The sequence below is a fragment of the Euwallacea similis genome, chromosome 6 (assembly GCF_039881205.1).
Source record: "Euwallacea similis isolate ESF13 chromosome 6, ESF131.1, whole genome shotgun sequence".
NCBI lineage: Eukaryota > Metazoa > Arthropoda > Insecta > Coleoptera > Curculionidae > Euwallacea > Euwallacea similis.
In genome coordinates, this window is record NC_089614.1 from 6,582,498 (window position 1) to 6,603,209 (window position 20,712).

At 38.5% G+C, this 20,712-nt stretch overlaps 3 protein-coding genes across 7 annotated transcripts in view; all 3 read right to left on the reverse strand.

Annotated features, from left to right (window-relative positions):
* Positions 1–1,431, reverse strand: part of LOC136409530 (nicotinate phosphoribosyltransferase-like) — a 123,683-nt gene extending 122,252 nt beyond the window's left edge. For 2 of the 3 annotated variants that reach the window (XR_010752183.1, XM_066391098.1), the window contains exon 1: positions 907–1,232. Coding sequence is in view for 2 of the 3 variants with exons in the window: in XM_066391098.1 (XP_066247195.1) it covers positions 907–976 (70 nt within the window). In the remaining variant the exon portion in view is untranslated. Of the gene's footprint in view, positions 1–906; positions 1,233–1,295 lie in introns of those variants that run through there. The other variant, XM_066391100.1, reaches the window with a different exon arrangement.
* A 311-nt stretch (positions 1,432–1,742) lies between these two features.
* On the reverse strand, positions 1,743–6,120 carry LOC136409635 (zinc finger protein 664-like). Of its 2 annotated transcripts, XM_066391268.1 has the most exons (6): positions 5,834–6,120; positions 5,603–5,767; positions 5,347–5,538; positions 4,709–5,295; positions 4,455–4,644; positions 1,743–3,568 (listed from the first exon to the last, which is right to left on the reverse strand). In XM_066391268.1, the coding sequence occupies exons 2-6, from the start codon at positions 5,723–5,725 to the stop codon at positions 3,413–3,415; spliced, it is 1,248 nt and encodes a 415-aa protein (XP_066247365.1). In that variant the 5' UTR covers positions 5,726–5,767; positions 5,834–6,120; the 3' UTR covers positions 1,743–3,412. The 2 variants fall into 2 exon arrangements, with proteins under 2 accessions (XP_066247365.1, XP_066247364.1); XM_066391267.1 differs by having other exon boundaries at positions 5,603–6,120.
* A 1,205-nt stretch (positions 6,121–7,325) lies between these two features.
* LOC136409476 (uncharacterized) overlaps positions 7,326–20,712 on the reverse strand; it is a 30,929-nt gene continuing 17,542 nt past the window's right edge. Inside the window, exons 2-6 of one of the 2 annotated variants that reach the window (XM_066390977.1) lie at positions 12,069–12,236; positions 9,885–10,860; positions 8,571–9,139; positions 7,619–7,751; positions 7,326–7,546 (exon numbers count right to left, since the gene is read on the reverse strand). In XM_066390977.1, coding sequence (XP_066247074.1) covers positions 7,504–7,546; positions 7,619–7,751; positions 8,571–9,139; positions 9,885–10,860; positions 12,069–12,234 — 1,887 coding nt within the window. In that variant the 5' untranslated portion in view covers positions 12,235–12,236 and the 3' untranslated portion in view covers positions 7,326–7,503. The remainder of the gene's footprint in view (positions 7,547–7,618; positions 7,752–8,570; positions 9,140–9,884; positions 10,861–12,068; positions 12,237–20,712) is intronic. The other variant, XM_066390976.1, reaches the window with a different exon arrangement.

Consider the following 20,712-nt stretch of genomic DNA (forward strand, 5'->3'; position numbering starts at 1 on the left):
ATTATAATACAAGGCGCAATATTATACCGGGGGGCTCGCTATATCATGCATCATGAAAATTCCCTTACAACACGCTGTACACTAGAATATTCCCTTCTAGGGATAGCCGCAATGTGTGCTCCATGTTGCCATATTGTGAAAATTATCTTAGATTTAAAAAGTGTTTAAAATAACATTTTTCTAGTAGCGGAACACTACTTAGAATGTAGTGATGTTCAGATACAAAGCTATTAAAGCAAAATTAACTGTCGAGTATTGATCAGCCAGATAAACATGAGTTAATGAGTTTTCTATACATTAGGAATAGATTAGGATAGACTAGAATAATATACATATTTAACCTACTAAAGGGCTTTTTTATGGAAACTAATGAGCCGACTGAAGAAACACAAGAGCTTCAAGGTTCTCAGTGCAAAAATGCGGCTCGAAGTTGATTCTTTTTTTCCAAACCGCGGGCAACAATTCGGGGATGATACAAACACAATAAGAGCCATCACGGAGTTCGAACGGGGCAAAAGTGAACTTAAAAATTGAGTTTTTTTGATCGTCGCACTCAAAAGTTCCATTTTATTTTCGTTTTAAACTGACGCACGAGGTCCCAGTAATAGTCTTGAATGTCGCGAGAGTGAATTATTTGTATTTTTATGATAATCTGTAGGAAAACGTGCACCCATCCAACATGTAAAAAAATCCCCCTGGAGGTTAACACTGCAAAAAAAAAAAGTGACCGTGATGCAATTCGCATTCACAGGCGCAAATGAAATGCACGAAAACACAAATACCGACGTTTAAATGTGCTTTATACGTGACACATATGAGTGCACACACCAGCACTGCTATTAATACTGATGGTCAGTATAGTTTATTTAAAAAGTTGATAAACAAATAAGCAAATAACCGACTTACCAGTCAAGAGAGGCTGAATGACCCCGTTTTGACCGAGCTGCCGCATGTTATCTACAGAGCCGTCCGTCATGTTTAGCCAATACTCTGTCTAGTTATGTTTTGAATTTTCGCACCAATCGCACCTTTTCCGATGACATTCTACAGAGCGCCACCAGTTTACGTGTCAGTCACTTCGTGTGGCCATCTGTAGACTAATCGAATAATAAAAGCTGAAGCTTGCCGCTCGGATAGAATGACTAAGTTATCGATCTGTGCAATTAAAAGGTCAGGGAAGGGCGACGGGATAGAGGGAATTTGAAAAGTTTCGGTGACGATGATGCCGAGGGCCTCGAGTTTCAGTTGCGAAAAGATCGAGCTGCAAATTGACTCAAAATAGAGCGAGGACTTACCGAAATGTCCGATTGCGATTGCCGAACTTCCGATGTAACTCTACCATGTAACTATACTCTATTTTCCTTGTTATCATCCGTTTAACTAAGTAGCGCAAATCCTGCAACACATCATATCAATTACGCACTAATGAGCCAGAAAAATATAACGCTCATGTTCTAGACTAACTTTTCTGATATTATATTAATTACGGTGTTTACATCACTTTTATCTAATTAATCGCATGTTGTGAAGAGCGCAGTGCACAACCCTCATCAAAAATTCTATTTATTTAACAAGGTTTGTTTTCCTCACATATATGCGATAAAGCGTATTTGATCGGATTAAATACGACCTTAGACCCAGGAAATAATTGCGATTTCAAATTCGACGAGTTTAACTTAGGCGTGTTCCGCTGATCAAGGGAAATCGTATCTACACAACTTTAAAATAATAAAGCGGCAAGCAAGTAAACAATTATCTTTATTTACATATGACCTACTTACAACTATTTAATACTGATCGTAATTATCAGTCAGATACAACGGATAACATCTCCATAAACAAAATAATCAACACCTTCTAGCTATAGTAACTATAAAAAGTTTTAAATTAACATACATCAGTTCTGGATAATATTTATTAAGAATTAAAGTCAAGTCATGCGGCTGTATATACTTCATATACAGGGTATTTGGAAAATTTGGTATAGAACTTGAGAAAGTGAAAGTAGAGCGGAAAATGGTAAGAAAAGTTGCTATAAACGTTGGATCGACGGAGCACCGTTACTGAGATACGGCCCTTCAAAGGGATCCTCTCATTTGGATATTTATTAAAATTACTTTCTTCCTGATTAACATAATGAAATGAAAATTGCAGATAATAATTGTGCCATATATTATACTATATAATTATATCATATATCTTTAGCTATCATCAGCTTCATCGAAATCAATTATAAATTATTATAGTTTTCTAATCCGCCATTAACAGACATTTTTTGAATTTTTTTTGCTCTTTTAAATTATCAAGAAAATATTACTTTTTAATGAATTAAACTTTTTTGAAGAACAACATCTCTGCTTTTTTTCGAACTCCGTGTAGCTTAGTCAGAAATAATAATTTTTTTAAATGGTATATGGCTCAGAACAGTAACATTTTTGTAACATTTTCACATAGTCGACATCTTTCACGCTGAAAGTTGTAGTGATCGTCACTTTTATATTTTTAATAAATATTTCATACTTCACATTCATTCTCACAGTTAGTAAAAACATGGTGGTCCGTGGTTGTAAAAAACGAATGTAGTGCGAAGTCAAGTATAAGGATCACAACTAAGAAATTGAAGAAACGTAAGAATTTAAGTAATCGCACGCGAAAGTGACAATCACTATAATGAAACTGTCACTGTGAAAAATGTGAAAATGTTTCAAAAAATGTTACACTTCTGAGCTCTATATTATTTAAGAAATATTTATTTCTGACTAAACTACGTAGAATTCTAAAGAAAGTAAAGAAACTTTTGCTTCAAAAAAGCCTAATTCATTAAAAAATAATATTATTTGCTTGATAATTCAAAAGAGTAAAAAAAATCGTAAAATGTCTGTTAATGATAGTTAGAAAATGACCCTTATTTATAATTGACTTTGATGAAACTTCTGATAGTTAAAGACCCTTATGGTATAATTATTACTTACCATTTTCATTCTATTATTTAAATCACAAAGAAAGTTAATTTAACAAATATCCCAATGATAGGACCTCTTTAGAGGGCCATATCTCGGTAACAGTTCTCTGTCGGACCAATGTTCATCTGAACTTTTTTTAATCATTTTTGGCTCTACAGTCACCTCCCCAAGTTTTTTACCAACTTTTCCAAACACCCTGTATACAGGAGATAATCTGCAATATTGGGAAAAACACATAACAGTGATTATATTTATTTCACGATCCACATGAAGTCTGCTTTGGAGATATGGAAACTGTATGGTATATACCTCCAATGACTTGATACTACTAAAATTCAAGACTACTTTGGAATTTCACTGATAATAATTTTTTATCCACCTTTTCACGTAGTATTCTACCAAGTTACGGAACTAGTAACTGTAAATAATTGCCAATAAACCTAACAAGCTTATCTCATTATTTTGGCTGCACGTTCCCTGTCACGTTCAACTTCGATTGGATGCATTCGTTTTCTGTGTGAAAAGCAGTTTCCTGAACTTGCAAATGCTTTAGGACAATAGGGACATTGGTAGGGCCTTGCCCCTGTATGCTGATTTATGTGAAACTAAAATAATTAAATTAACATCACCCTCCTTGTAGGCATAACTTAATAGCATACGAATATCGAGGGCTAAAACGCAGTAGGTACCTAATTTGTAATTCGCAAATTTTCCGGAAATCTCTTTTTCGGAAAATTTATCTATGGTTAGCAAATATAATAAGTTAAGTAACGAGTTTATTTACGCATTAAAAGCAAACAAATAAGACGCTGCAATTTCTAAACGCACTAACCCTCGAACTCCGCAATAATACAACATCAACCTGCTCATAGATATCTTCGCAGGGCCTTTTTCCTATAAACATAATATACATATCCTTAAAAGAATATAGATATTCATTTAGGGACATCCTGTAGATATCCATATTCCACCACACCTACAGGCAGTTCCTGAGGACATACGGGTAGCGATATGAACAAATCGGTTGGAGTTTTTTGATTACGCATAACAACTATATTATAAGTTGCTTGCGGCTGTATATCCTTAAATTTAGAATATGCGTCCTAAAACCTCTCCAAAGGACCCCTCATCAGTAGGCAACAAACGTTAGTAAGCCTTGTAGACAGTCAATATTAACACCGATTTCCAATCTAATGATTGTCAGAGATGTACCGAGTTCGCGATCTCGAAGCCCCGATCTGACCCATCCCATCAGTTGGGGTTGCGTGCCTCGGATCATAAGCGTATCGGTACCATTGATTCTTGTTGTAAAGTTATTTATTTCCCCACAAAGAATATCTCTCACGTATGTCAATTGAAACGTCCTAAGCAAAACAGTTTTAACTTTGATCGTTTAGATGAAAACGTGGTAATACCTACACAAAATATTGTTTGCATGTCGGACATGTTTTTGCAAAGTTCAATTTATTTATAACACATTCAATAACCTACCTTTAAGTCCTGGTTTCTCTTGAAAGTCTTGTCACACAATGGACACTTGTGAGGCCGTAAATCGCTGTGAGTGATAGAGTGTGCCCTTAACGTACTATTGGTTGGATACACCCTTCCGCACACTTCACAAGGGAATTGAACACCTTGGTGGTACTCCTTGTGTCTAAATAAATTGCACTGAGTCTTGAACCTGCAAATTTGATCGTGGATTGATACAACGGGCACGTGACTACAAAATGCAAAAGTCGACTTACACTCTCCCACAAATATCGCACCCGTACTGGCCCTTAGGCCTATGAGTTTCCAAATGCACCTTCAAAGCCCCCTTAGAGGTGATATCTTTGGCACAAATAGGGCATTTGTAGATGACCGAGGGCTCCTCTTTTTCTGTGTTTTCCTGCGTTTCTCCGTTTTGAGCATCGTCTTCCTTCTTCTCCATCTGCGTGTTATTAACGAACACCGTAGCTAAATTCGTTTGAAATTTATTGAAACTAAAACTAAGAATCCTTTTTGTGTATGTAGCCGAATGGATGTACATATGCTGCTGTAGAGCGTTGTTACTAGAGAAGCTCCTTTTACACACTGAGCAAAGGTAGATAATGCAAGTATTCTCGGAGTTATCACTCTCAGATGAGCCAGACTCTTGCAAGCCTGATTGGGCCTCAGGATCCTCATCAGATTCCTCGTCTTCCTCTTGAGCCGGATCTTCAGGCATCAGTTCAGAATCAGTCTCAGGCTCGCTTTCTTCTAAGCAGCACTGAAGAACTGACATCGGGTCAACTCGGACTTCCATCTCAGTCTCTTCCGGCTCGTTTAGTGACGAGTCTTTGTCCTCGGTGATCTGTTAAGTTAAAAATTGTCCAAACATGCAGAGAAATTTTTGATGCATTACCTTGGTTAAATATGTGTGCAATAAAGATACGTTATCGGTTTTAGTAGGTTCAGGGCTGACTGGTGTGGACAGCACACATCTCGTCATTTTTTCCTGATTTTTTAAAGCCATAGTAGCAAAAGAATGAAACCCGTTAATTTTCACTATGCAGTCTTCACATATCATTTTTGGCAATTTGTCTTCTAAGTTAACCTGCACAAAAAAAACATGTCGGACAGTTGTCCAACAGACGCATTAAAATGAAAACGGTCCTTACTGAGACAGAGAGATATTTCCTAATTTTGGCATGTAAAAACGCCTGTTTGGCCTCCTCACTGAACAGAAAAACACCGCACTTAACTTCGATTGAGCATATTCTACACCATTTTTCAATATCCATTTTCGTTTATTACTACATTGAACACAAACTATCCTCCCAGAACTGTAAAAGTGTGGCAGTTACATCGGGGCTTTAATTAGATATACAGAATATAAAAAAGAACTATACCGTCCTTTAATAGAGATCATTGCGCACACACTCAATAGGTACATTTCATGAAAATTCTGTGCTTTTAAAAAACGTAAATCATTCGGCTGCATGTCCATTTCCGATCGAAGAATTTATCCTTATCTGGGATTTACACCGGAAATCCTCACGGGATGTTGGAAGTTCGATCTTTGGCGAGTACTTTGGGACACTTTTTTGAACCGACAGTAATTGCGACAATGCCTAATAAATTTACGATTGACAGACGTCAAAAAACACGTGTACATTCTTCGCGCCATTGTGCGGTTCCAAGCGCGGACGCAGACAACTCGTAATTTTGAAAGGCGGTACAGCGATTGCCTTTTAAAATCAATATTACCAGCAAAACTAGGGGTTGTGTCAGTGACGCAAGGGCTGCATTATCGTCTATTTTCCCTAATCAATACTGCTAGATACAACGATCCTGCAGTAACGACTCTCGCCGCGGCTCCCTGCGACGTGCTTATAGGATCCTAATATTCGTTTTGCTCGATGCGCCTGCTTCATTCCCGTTTCTTGCCCTTTAGGGAAGTTGCAAAGAATATCGCAACTTCGCTGATGGCAAACGGGAAGGAACCATTAAATTTGACTTTTTGTCCCCTTTCGAAGGACGCCGCTCTCTTGATTTTTTCGAATGAAAACTGCTATCACGCGAGTCGAGCAAATTTAATCAAACATTCCATTAGGAGGGATCACAGAATGTGAAGGCCCCAAGGGTCCAGACTGAAGGACAGTTCACCACCATGCTAACTTAATAGCTACGTCTGCAATCGCGGCTTTTATTGAGTGTGCCAAAAGGGAAGTCCCCAGCATGGATAGAACGTTTCCACCATATCGGCGTGCATAAAGCGTCCCAGAAGCAACGACCCGAATAATATGGGGTGCTGGAGGGTAAAAAACCCAACTGAAATTGCCCGATACAAAAGTTGCCAGTTTTCATTCTACAGGGTGTCGAATCTCACAGTTTTTAATTCGCCAACTTGAAATTGCTCCTAGTGTGCGTTAGATCAATTTCGAATACACGTTCTTATTAAATAACAAACTAAAAAATACTTAAACCTCCTGCAGAGGAAAAACACGCAAACTTTTTACAGGGCACATTTAGCCCAATCGCTCTATTCTTTCATCCGCTAGTACGCTATACTCATGTGTTCTAGGATAATTTGCAGATAATACCAAAAGCGTTATTTATAATAAGTTTCGCTGAATTCTGATCTCTCCACATGGGTAATTTTCTCGAACAGATTAAAAAAAAAATTGAAATAGAGAAGTGCCCCTCAGTGTGGATATCAGACATCATATTGTGCCCATTTACATACCATATCACATCAGTTCTTGCCAACCTCTATTGAAAACCGAAGTCCTCCTCCGCCTGCCTGTCAAGAATAAAGCACGATGTCGCGTCTTATCCTTTCAGGGTTAATTCAATTAAACACACACCCCATTCTTAATATTTATTGAATAACATATTATCATGTATAAAATACACGGACATAATTCAAGTAAATAATTATTATTATAATACAAATGTACAGATTAAGCAATGTTACCGCCTTAACAATATTCAGTTCCAAACAATGCTAGATAATTTTTTGGCTATTTAAAATTAAACGTAGCATGTACTAAGTAGTATGTAATAGCACAAACTGCACCTAACTAGGCTTCGTAATGTTGCTGCAGGATTTAGATTTGCATCTGCAAATAAAACAACAAATGAAATAACTCCGCCATAATACTGATTAGCAACTAGCTTCAGTTTTCACTTACGAGTTTTTGCTCCTCTTTCTTCTACAAATATGCAGCGTTATAGGTCCGCTTTTAACACTCTTGAAAAGTAGAACTGCCTCAGCATGAGATATATCATGACACACTTGGCCATTGACTGCTAAAATCTCATCTCCTGGAAACGGAATTTATTGTAGCAATTTGATCAGTACAGATGCTTAGTATATGTAAAATCATAATTAAGGCTTCGTGAAATATAATGGTATTGTTGCAATTTGAAATTTTGCGGTTCACAAAGCAATTCGTTTTTAATTAATAAAAATAGTTTAACATCTAAAGACCCATCAGCGCTAATTGCCTCTTGCAATTGTTAACGTTTCATGTTGGCACTAAGCGCTAATGGTGTTCTCTATATAAGAATAATTATTAAATAAGCCATTTCCTTAGCCGATTATGTAAATAGCCAATTTCGTTGAAAAAGGTGCACCTCAGCAAGGATGTTTATACACCTTGTAGACATGGTCCAGAAGCAAGTCTGGTATTTAATTTCTGTTGCATTTATCATCTTTCAACTCGAATAATACCGAGAAATTTCCATGCCAGGATGAAATAAAGAGCCAAAAAGTGTCACGTTTCACGATTTTTTAGTCCATCGATCATGTAAAGTGTTGATTAAATGTTTCCTGCTGAAAGTTATTGGGTTAAACTAATCGGATATCATTATGTGAATTGAAGCTTGATTTACAGGCCGACTGGTAAAGTGAGAACAAAGCCACAGCTACTTGTTATGAACAGTTAACCAGTGTTGGTTTAGTTATAAAGTGGTCGACATTGGATATACATATATGCAGGTATGTATAAGTAATAAGGGATATCAGGCAATAAAGTTTACTAAACGTACCAGCTGATGACCATTATAAAATACATAAGTGCGCGTTACGTTATCAATGTTTTTGCCCTTGGCGAATATTTAATAATTTATGAACGCACTCACCGGCTTTGAGTCTGCCATCCTCGGCAGCTTGCCCATTCACCATAATGGTCTTAATGAAAATACCCAAGGCACCTTTGGGAGAGTCCCTCCCTCCCACTATGGTGAACCCCAAGGACTTTTTCCCAACACCCTTCTCCAGAGTCACAGTGTGGAAGGTGCAAACCCCTGAAGCAGGTCTTCGAGGCAGGGTGCAGAAACTCGAGGCAGAACCCGAGTCTAAAAACGACTTCGGCTCCGTGCTCTCCGATAGAGGACTCGGAGGGGGAGAGGCACTGTCGTTCCTGGAAGAGGAAGAGCTTTTCCTCAGCATCCTAGTGTAACTTCCATGAATCGAGTTCTTTTGAAAATGCCTCTTGTTAAGAGGGCTGGGGGTGCTCAATGGAGGCCCGACTAATGAATGCCTGTTGAAATCGAAGTCTACAGAAGTTTCTTTCATGCAGCGCACGATGACCATCTCAACATGGAGCTCGGAATTGTTGAGGATCAACTTGGCCTCGGTGATCGTCAGCCCCGCCAAGGGGGTCCCGTTGATGCTCACTATTTCGTCTCCTTCCTGCAAGGAGCCAGCCCTGCAAATGTTTTTGCTTTGAAAGTGTGCATCGATCGAGCAAATTGTACGCAAAAACCGCTCAGAAGCCTTATGGGAATCACGCCGTCAACAAGGCATATTAACGATTTTAAGCCTTTTATTACTGATAACTGATTTGGTTTTGCGGGAAAGCTCTAATGAGCTCCTAGTTTGTATCTCGTCATGAAATGCATTGCCTTTTAGGAGCTCGCATGCAAAGACACTTGCATTCACCAAATGAGTTATAGTTCTAGGAACTTCGGATCTTAATATATGCCGTATCTGAAGATCATACTTGAAGATGAATAACATTATAGCCAGTGAGGAAATTAATTAACAGATGCATCCTCTCCCGGAAAGAGAGGCCAAGAGCAGCTCGTCAGTCAACCGTTAGTTGTATGAGAGTAGCAAAAAATAATTATATACATTTGCATCTCATTTTTTCCGTACAGCTTACAAATAATAGGCTGTAGATTTACGTAAACTCGCTATAAGTGCTCTTCTCTGAGATAACTTAAAACGAATACATTCAAACAACCAACGACACTATCCGCACCATCGTAAACTTCTTTCTGTACGCCACGCTACCGCGATAACATTTTATTATTTGCAAGTAATTAATAATTAGACTTTGGCCTTGATTTTATCACCGGATTTTGCTCGATAGAACATGTTACGAAAAATATAGCGATAATTAACAGCAATACAACACTGATTTCCGAAAATAAACATGCAAGGAAACTTACCTCGAAGTCAAACTCTCAGGCACGATTTTGCCAACCAAATAACCTTGAGAAATTTGTTTGCTCTTCGTTATAAAAATTCCAAGCTCCTCTTCCGGAAATGTTTTACTGAACTTAACAATGGTCACATTCTTGCTGTAGTTCGAGGAATAGATGCCGTCAGTCGAATTCATCTTGCCTTGTAATCCTATCGAGTAGCTCCTATTTAGGTTTTGACTAGCAGAATTTGCGGCAGTGCCATCGATGTCTATATCTTTGATCTCGGTCAGTGACAAAGGGGAGAGAGAGCTGAAGGGGCCCTCGAAGTTGGATGCGAAAGAGTCGTTCACTAAAATGCCACTATCCGAATCTTCGTTGTCTCCCGAAAGCAGTCGGTCCTCCTCCTCGTTTGTGTTCACCTCGTGGTATATCAAACTCTGAGTCTGCCTAAAGGTTTCTAAATCGGGCAAGGCCCCATAGGAAAAGCTACGCTTTTTCACGGCTTTTTTCCTCAGCTTCTGGCCATCGCCCTCCGAATTTTTGTACAGTCTATTGAACAGTCTATTGGAGTTCTGGAAGTATTTCTCCGACATTGCACGTAGCTTCGCAGTGAAACACAGAGACTTAAAAGCACTATCACAAGGGGCAGTATCACTAGTATTGGAATCGTCCTCTAGATTTTCACTTAAACTAAACGTAGGAGAATCTTTGGAACATGAAGGGTCAATGTCTATACTCGAAGAGGGATTTTCGCTCGTCACCGTCGACGCGTTTGAATTGGACCTAAAGCAGGACAGACGGGTGTGTTTCACCCTGTCCAGCAGCGGATTTCTCTTCTCGGGTGTGCAATTGAACACTCCACTGGAACCAATAAATCTTGGCTGGCTTTTATGTCTCCGTTTCTCAGACTTTTCTAGTATGATAACGCTGTCTTCCACGCTGTAGAAGTTCGTGTCGCTCTTGCTGTAGTGCCTTCGTGCCCACGATGAGGAGGTCATATCTACACGAGAAACAATAATGTGCTAGAATCAAAGACTCTTTTCCTCCGTCAAGATGGCATCCGGGGGAAAGACTTCATTCGAGTACGCTAAATCCAGTGGTGCTAACCATTCTTTTACGTTAGCTCTCGTTTTCGAGATATTTGAAATTCAAATTTCTGGTTCCGCGGACCCAAGAAAGCGTTATTTTTCCCATTTTTAAAAATTATTTATTGAATTTGAATCGATGAATATCGATCGAATAAACGTCGTATCGACAAATATACATCTAACAGCAACTATTTAAAGAGAAATTGATTCGTTTCACTCGGCTTTCAGATAAATTTTCATCATTTAATAATATTCTAATATTGAGGCTGTGAAAATGTCTTATCTGACCGTTACTGTCAAACCTCACGTCTATATTTGACATTTTATAATAGCTTTGACATTTCTTATGAAAACTTGAGTTGTTAAATAATCGAAAATAAATATACAGGACATTTCAAATTCGGCCCTCACCGTTGGGACCTCGGGAACTAGAAGAGACACGATGAAGTTTAAATGAGGCCAAAACTGCGTAATTTAGCACTTGACCAAATGCCGTTTTCAAAATTTGAATTGTGTACTTCCGTCGAATTTAAAATGACCTGTATATAAAAAAAATTAATTTAAATGGGATGAAAGTAAAAGGAGATAGATGTTTGAATCTGAATGTTGATTAATTGAAATTTCATTTCGAACTATGGTTATTTTACAGGAATACCTAATGGACTGGACATTCGTCGTTTGATGCGGGATGAACCATTCGAAAATGCAGCGATATGGAAGTTGAGCATCCATAAATGAAAATTGAAAAAATGAAAAAAAAACTCAGAAAAATGTTGATTTTTTTGCCAAAAAATAAAACGTACCTTAAAGCCCAATGAACAGTGAATTTTTCTTCAAGTGGTTTCTATTAAATGCGCATTTGTCGACACGACATTTCTTCGATCATTTTTCATAGATTCAAATTCAAAAAATGGGAAAAATAACGCTTTCTTGGGCCCTCGGAGCCAAAAATTCGAGTTTCAAATATCTCGAAGGCAAGAGCTGACCTAGAAAAATGGTTAGCACCGTCGGATTCGGAGCACTCGAATTAGGTTTCTTCCCGGGCGCTCCGCTTGATGGATTTCGCGACCAGTACAGCGTAAATACAATCGGGAGCAATTTTTAAGATAAGCGCATCTACCTATTCTCGACCGGTGTCTAGCTTGTTCCCTGGGGGTCTTAAGCATCTCCAGCTCAGAGGAATCGGACGAAGAGTTGAAAACGAAGACATCAGGCGAGTCTGAGTTCCTCAGAGGCGACAAGCTCAAGAGACGGGGGGACTGGTCCTGCTTTCTGAACCACTTCATTCCTGAAAAGGCGTTAGATATAAAGGAAACAGTTTGGAAAGATTCGTGTCATTCTCGAGACAATAGTTGCAGTAATGTACTCATTGTGTGTGTATCCATTATATTAGTGGTACCGCACGCCCAATGCAACTTTGTTGAACAATGTTATTAGCGGTCCATTCAGCCTGTGTCATTGTTACTAAATATAGGTAATTTTTTTAGCACTCCAAGTGTCAAAGGCCTGATCATAACAAATTTGGTTCCGCGAAATCCCGCGGCCTGCACCTTACATGTGAGATAACATCTACCTTTACTATATGTTAACAAATTACGCATTCAGCGGACTCAAAAAAACAACCACTCAGTGGCCTTATAATAAATTGTCCGATTTTTAAATTCCACTGCAGTTACGCACATTAACATTCTGGAAATACCTCGCGGAGATTCTGGGCTTCTTGGTATACTAAGAATTTTTAAAACATAATAAATATGCCAAAATGCACTGGCTTTAAGATAGATAAAAGAGATCGGGTCAGGTAGTTATACTAATTAGGATTTTTCAAGGCGACCGTATTCTTTGATTCAATCTGTGGCCTTTGTTGGGATTAATAAATAAAAAATCCCGTTTGCAGCGTTCTCTTGCCGCAACTGATGAATCCTCGGCATAAGAGAAAACCGTGTTAGTTTGTCAATAATTTTACCAAAGATGTCAATCTAGGTTAATTGTACCATGACGAATGCGACGATTTGCAGAGAAAACTAAACTTGCTATCGCGTTTTCGTTTTTACGTATAAATTACTGTCATGGAACATCTTTTCTCCATGGATATGCAGGTACGTAAAATGCATCGTACATAATGAGAAACAGGAGCAATGTTATGTTATACTGGTCATTTGTGCATTAACAATTAGAATGCATAAGTGCGTGTGGTTTGAATCGTACGACCGTAAAATATGACTGAAAATTACATGTTTAAAATTAATCAGGAGAGCACAGCTTTTTAGAATCCACACGCAAATATTTTACAAGTCCTTTCGGAATCAGCAGGGTGATAACTAACGTTGGGTTGTCCACCAAGTCATTGCGTGTCTTACAATGCAAATGAAAGACAATTTTTTTCACTAGAAATTACAACTTTATAAAATTATGTATTGCGCACTCCGTTCAATAACATTTCTCCATCTTCGGGGCGATTTCGTGAAGCGGCGCTCGCAAAAATTAAAATACTTTTCCTGCAAAAAACTAGCCCGAGTACGTTTTTACGTCTTCGGCATTATCGAAGGGCTCTCCGTTAATCTGCTGCGATCGGAACAAATGATAATCCGACGATGCTAGGTCTGGGGAGTAGGGTGGATGTGGCACAACATCCCGTCCAAGTTGTAGCAATTTGCGGCGGGTGGTCCAACTTGTGTGTGGTTTAACGTTATCTTGATGAAACGCAATACCTTTACGAGTTACCACTCCTAGGTGCTTCTTCCTAATTCCGTTACTCAATTTATCCAGTTGACGACAGCACGTATTCGAACCGACTGTTTAGTTCCTTGGAAGGAGTTGAAAATGTACCACGCCTTTGCAGTCCCATCACACGGATAACATAACTTTTCTTTAGCGAATACCTGGCGAATATTAGAGTATTTAGGACTGACTTATTACGCTTGGTCCAAGATATTTTACGCACGACATTGTCGTGGACGATCCAATTTTCGTTACATGTTATAATATATTTCAAAAACGGGTCGTTTTCTTCTCGTTAGAGAATGCCTTGAGTTCATGTGGTACCCATACATCTAACTCACTTACGCATCCAATTTATTTGAAATGGATTCCAACGCTTGATTTCGATACGTTAAGACTGCCAGTAATCTCCCGTACGGTTCATCACCGATTTGATCCTATCAAAGCCTTTAGTTTGTCTTCATCAACTTCACCATACACATCACATAACTTTTTATGAGCGTGTGTCACGTTTTTCCTTTGTGGAAGTAGTATAACTAAAATGTTCATTACTATTTTCTATTTTTGAATCAGTTGCAAATAAACAACTTTAGCAACAATTTAAGGCAGTTAAACTCGCCCAATAGAAATAGACGCGACGTCGGTCGATGGGGATTAAAGGGGAACCGTCGACATGCAAAATCATGTCTTTCCTGCAGGACCTTGCAGCTTTAAATCCCCCCCCCCCAACTTTTTTACAAATTATTATTTTTGGACATTTGATTGTTTTTTAAAATTTTATTTACGTCGCCGATAGCGTAAAATAGCCGTTTTTATTTAAATTTAAACATGGGTCAAGTGACACCTTAACTTAAAGGTCTTTCAAAATTACATTCAATGATAACATTTTTTAAAAACGTTAACACAAAATAATAATTTATTAAAAAGTTAAAAGGGGGCGGGGCTTACGATTTAGAGTCGCACGGTATATTAATCTTTGCATTTGCAGGGTTTTTTTGAGTCACCTATAAAATTACAAAACAATCAGGCGTCAAACAGGCCTTCTCCCGCCTGCATATCTGCTGCTATGCACCAAGAGAATGCAGGTTACAAGTCTCCAGCGTCCGGCATTCAATTAACCGTTGCCAAAGGGACCGAACAAATTAGACAATTTAATTTTGGCCATAAAGTTTCAAATTCCATTTTGCTTTAATGCCCTCGTACCTTGAGACATGCTTAGGGCGGCTCCGGCCTAAAGCAGACGTCAGTCCCATTAATATATTCAACGAAAGCAGTACCAAAAAGACACCTGGCTACAAGGAGCGTTAGTAATTCCCTGTTTTAGAAAGAAGGATCAGATATCTGATTGGTATAGATAGAGACCCCTTGCCCAATCCCCAAAATGACCCGAATCGAGTATAACTATAGTATAACTATAGTATAACTATCTAATAGCTCATATTTAGCTACAGGGCTTCTGCCACCTGAGTGCCTGGTACTACGCACCAAAATGAGGGCGCTAAGAGTAGGTAATTTAAATCGCCAGCGTTCGACATTCTCATCATTACAAAAGGCCTGCTTCCGTCGTTATGATTTGTTTACTTGGTCTCACAGTTTTCTTAGAATCCATGCAATTAAGAAGTCCTTGTGGCCGCCATATGATGCTCTCTACCAGGTTGTTATTGAGCGCATATCCAACATTCCTTTCAAAATCAACGGTTGAAATTCAACTTCAACGCCATGGCCTCTGCAGAACGACTCGAACTGGTCTTCACTGAAACAAATCAAGCTAACGTCGATGAGCAGCCGTTTCCACAGACTGGTTCCAGCGCTATTCCCTCTTCGTCAGTACCACTGCGGCCATACCTCAAAGAAGACGATGAATGCAGTTTCGTAACTAGGCCGGGGCAGGTACCTGGGGGAGGAGCTGTGGGATCTCTGCCAATGCATGACGCCACCTGGCTCTTCTGCCACCTGCCCCCAGGACGTGAACAAGAGTGTGCAGCTTGCAACTCGCCGACGTCCGATATTCAATTGACCGTTACGGACAGTGGAAATTTTAAAATTCCATGTGCTTTAATGCCATCGTGCCCAGATTGAATACAGGGTGGCTCATTGACAACGGAATAACCGGAAGCTGGAGATGCTACACGTCAAATGGTGACGATTGGAGAAAATATGCCTTGTCCGAAAATTGATAGTTTCAGATATACACAGAGTGTCGAAAGTTAAAATTTTAATTCACTTATTTGCCTTTATTCTGGAAATATCTATCTAGTGTCCATCACTTGAAAATTTGTAAACCTATGTTATATGTATAATAATGAATTCAAAGTCCAACATTCAACACCCTGTATATATCCGTAACTATCAATTTTCGAATAAGGCACATTTTCTCCAGTCGTCATCATTTGACGTGTAGCATCTCCAACTTTCGGTTGTTCCATTATTGCTGAATCGCCCTGTATACCACGCTTTTTAGTCCAAATCGTTCGTACTTTGACTTGTCATCACCTCCACAAAACATACGTCTAGGCACTTGGGTGAAATGTGTTCTACGTCATCCGGTATGCACAAATAAAATTCGACATCGGTACATTTAAATTTCCGGGAGACAATGCACCTCTAACCATTAGTATTTAATGTGGATTTCGTATACCCTGATAATACAGGTAGGCAGTTAAGCAAATAGGAAGACTTCACGTTTAAACCTTGGAAGATTTCATTAATTTATTCCAAACATCCCACTCTACATGTTGAAATCGATGCATACCATTATCATCCAAGTATTAACAGGAAATAATTAGTTAAAGGCGCAAGTAAAATGTCACAGTATTTACCAACTCACTTAGCAAATTTAAGATAACTTTTAATGTTCTTTACGTGTACTCGTCCTCTCCTTGGAGACTTTCCTTATAACGAAACGTCGCAATCTTAGTGGAAAACTTGTTTAAAATCGAACGAGCAGATTCCTTCTAGTTAGTTAACTGACTAATTGTGTTGACGGAGGTAAAACCTCAGTTTTTAGTTAAATTTAACAAGCTCATATTTCATTAAGCGATCAGGTTGACTTATCGATAAGGATTCGCCTCACCCAAATTACTGTTTGTTAAACCTTCCAAATGTGGCGCTTAGAAAATCTGGGCAGTATTAACGCCTTTCCTGGGGTGCACACGTAGCTTCGTGAAACTGACTACCTTCGAGGAACCATGGTCAAAAGAACCGCCTTTAATTATCATACCAATAAAGGCATTTTATGAATATCAATCAATGCTTAGGTGTAACGACATTGCTTTCAAAACGAGATTTTGTAACACTCGACTGCAATGAGCATGCAGTCATATGAGTTTTCAATACCGGATCTTCTAAGATTATCTCTTTGGGCTGAGTTATTAGTAACAATAACGATAATAAGTAGCGCAATTTATTGCGATTCAATGCACCTAGTTTATGAAGCAAAATTGACTTACTGTGCCTGTCCACCTTAATGGCGTTATAAATTAATATAATTACGTTGGCTCCCTTGTTGTCAGTTACCGGAATGCCTTACTTTTTTATTAGCGTCTCTTCGCTCCGATTGAACATTAATCAAGAGGACACTGCATAAAGTAATTTACGCAGGGATTTAAAAGATAATATTAATATATGGTCATAATCGCAGCGTGCACTAGATGCGAAAGCTAAGTAAGACAAGGGGAATACCTGAAATTTTGGCGTCTTGCACAAAAGCACCTGAGAATGATAAAATGTAACAATTTCTGTAGTTACCTTTTCTTTATTCGCATGCTTGCTTAAAAGATGCTTCTGCAGTTATTCCGACTTAAGCGCAGATAACTGAACTTATAAGTACGCTCCTGCCTGAAAATTGTAAACAAAAATGTAACGGTAAACAAGAGCTCATCTCGTAAAGCAAACTCCTTTTTTACGTATCTGCTAGTGTTTGTACTCTGATTATATACCTGGCGTTACATAATAGCGTCGCACGTCCATAGTGTTAAGTGTCCTTAAAGATAAAGTTTGATGACCACCGGCGGCAGGTACATCGTCTACCAAAAATCGCCTTTCCTCAACGACCTTTTTCAAAGTCACCGAAAGTGGGTTAAAACCATTTTTTTCTTAACAAATCGAAATATTCAAGGGAACGAAGTACATACAAAAATTATGTAATAGGTGCACAATAAGAAACAACACTGAAATTGGCCGTATTAGAAACATACGTAGACGCATCTAATTGGTCCCCGATTCTGAGCATGTGCGACTTAGTCATTGCTCTTTATGTGATAAAAGTGTCAGTTGCCCACGAGCTGTCATTCAGTGTATGAAACGTGATTAAGAGATCGATGTTTCCCGGCAAAATTTAAGAATATCAATGTTGTTCTGTTTTAAACTGGACAAAAATGCTGCTACGACTACAGAAATGATTAATACGGCTTGGCGAGATAATTCTGTTGGTGCTTCAACTGTTAGGAGGTGGTTTAAGAAGTTTCGTAAGGAAAATGTTTATCTTGAGGACGATCCACGGCCGGGTGTAGAAAAAAGTTTGAAGACCAATAACTTCAAACTTTACTGGATGAAAATTCATACCAAACTAAAAAAAAGGTTGCAGAACAGTTAGAAATGGCTCGACAAGCAATTTCAGTTCGATTGCACATAATAGAAAAGATTTAAAAGGAAGGAAAATCACGAGCTAACCGAAGGCGACAAAAAATCGAAAAGTTGACATCTGCATGAACTTGCCTTATCGGCACAGAAAAAAAGAATTTTCTGCACAAAATTATTACGAGAGATGGAAAGCAGATGCTGTATGACGTTCCTAAGCGTAGAATAGCGTAGGTTGATCCACGGCAGCCATCTACACCAGTTACAAATCCGAATATTCGTGCCAAGAAAATTTTATTATGTCTTCGATGCGATTAGAAAAGAGTTATTTACGACGAATTTTTGGAATTTGGTCAAACTGTTACAGCTGAGCATTATCAGGCCCCAACGTGAAATCCACCCATCTTCTCCTTAGGTTGGGAAATTCTCCAGCAGGCGCTGTATTCTCCAGACTTGGTTCCTTGTGACTTCCACTTACTCAGATCAATGCAGTCTCATCTAGCTGACCAGCGGATCTCTGAAGTTGAAGATGTTCGAAAATGGCTCGATAACTATTTTGCCCCGAAACTATTAAGCTTCTATTACAAGGACGTCCGTCATCTACCCGATCAATGGCAAAAGACCATAAATAGTAATGGAGATTGTTTTGATTATTAACTTTTCCAATAAGTATGTTTTGATTAATTTCACTAAAAAATGCTCAGTTTCTATTTCTACACCTGTTAGATAAACGCAGGTAATCAAAAACCTTCTGCTAAATTCGAAATTAAAATCAAGCGGTAAAGCGAACGTTAGTTTGAATTTCATCTCTCACTCTCGCGTGTTTTATTATTTTCAAATTATTAACTTTACATTTCCTTCATATGACACAAAGAAGCACGCAGTTATAATCAAGATCATTGAAGCTCTTCACTTAAACTAGCCACTATTGAGCGAAATTGTGAGATAGATTAGCATGTAGATATACATTTGCGGAATGCAATCGAGCTGTAGCAAGTCGGTCAAGTAAATGAAACGTTAAATAGTCTATTAAGATTTATGTATTTGCAGGTGTACATACCCCACAATGCAATCTAAGTCAAAGACCGAAACAACGTTATTCTCCTAGTTAATCTCAATGTTAAAGACCCTGTCATTTATAACTATTAACATTCCGATGGTTTACTCATTGGGCAGATTTTGAACGAAGTAAACATTTTGGAACTTTTTGGTTTTTTTGGGCTAAAGGGGGACAGAGCAGTAAGCTTTTTCGATAAAAGTCGATTTATTTTCCTAAGAAAAGAAATACAAGCTCTTTCCTTCCAGACGCATTACCAACGTGCTAAAAGTACTTCACACAGCATATTGAGGCTTATGGCAGCCACTGCCAATATCTAAAACTATCGTTGCTGATAAAACAAATTAACTCATTTGAAATCTAAATCAAAGATCGAAGCAACATTATTCTCGTAGTTACTATGCAGGGTGTTCTATGACGAGAGGAAAATATTTCAAGAGATGATAATTCAGCTCATTTCCAATAAAAAAAGTCATATAACTAATGGTCCGATTTTCAACCGTTTTGGAGATATTCAGATTTTAATCTTTTTTTTTTTACTTTGAAAAAAAGGAAAATCAACGTACATTCGGCAATAGCAGATAAGTGTTACATAACGAACATTCATCTTGTTCCGTAATGTTGTAACGCACGGCTAGGTCGTCAGCAGATACGCACTGATATGTTAGCGTGTCCATGGCAACCGTGTGTTTAATGTGTTGCTCAGAATTTCGAAACAGAAACAAAATAAATTCCATCTCTGGAGATTGCCAGAATGGAGGTCAGTAAGTTTGCAGTGAAGCAGCAGCAAGTCGTAGAAAATTCTCTAACAGGACTTGAAAGTAAAGCATGTTACTTCGCTCGCTGAAATTACTGACCTCGCCTGCGGCTCACGCGCAAACTTTCGCTTTGCCCGTAATATGCTTCTTTCTATCCTCATAATGTAATAAAATATTTTCTGTCATTTGCACAGAGTGAAAGATTAATTTTCCGCACTATTAACGTAAGATTCCTCTTTGAAGAATTTCCTGAAGTATTCCAAGGAAGAGCCCATCGAGTCAGGCATGGTGAGTTAATTGCCTAAAATTCACACACGCGTGTTCCATTGTTCACTTTTTTCACTGTGTGCTTTTTTTACTGTGTGCTTTTTTCTTAGAAACCTGGATTTTGACTTATTTTCCCTCGGCTTCTAGAAATTTTCCTTCCAGCTTTCAGAAATATTTTACGCACGATGAGTCTTAAAGTGATTGGTGACTGCATCAAGAACATCTTGCAGCATTGGTGATGATGGACGAACCCTTGGCGCAGTCCCATTTTACTAAAAACATTTTAACAATTTCTCAATTGCTGGAACCGAATTCGTTATACCGCAGGTCTTCCACCTCTGTTAGAGATCCAAAGGTCTTTAAGAAACGAAGATCTGGATAGG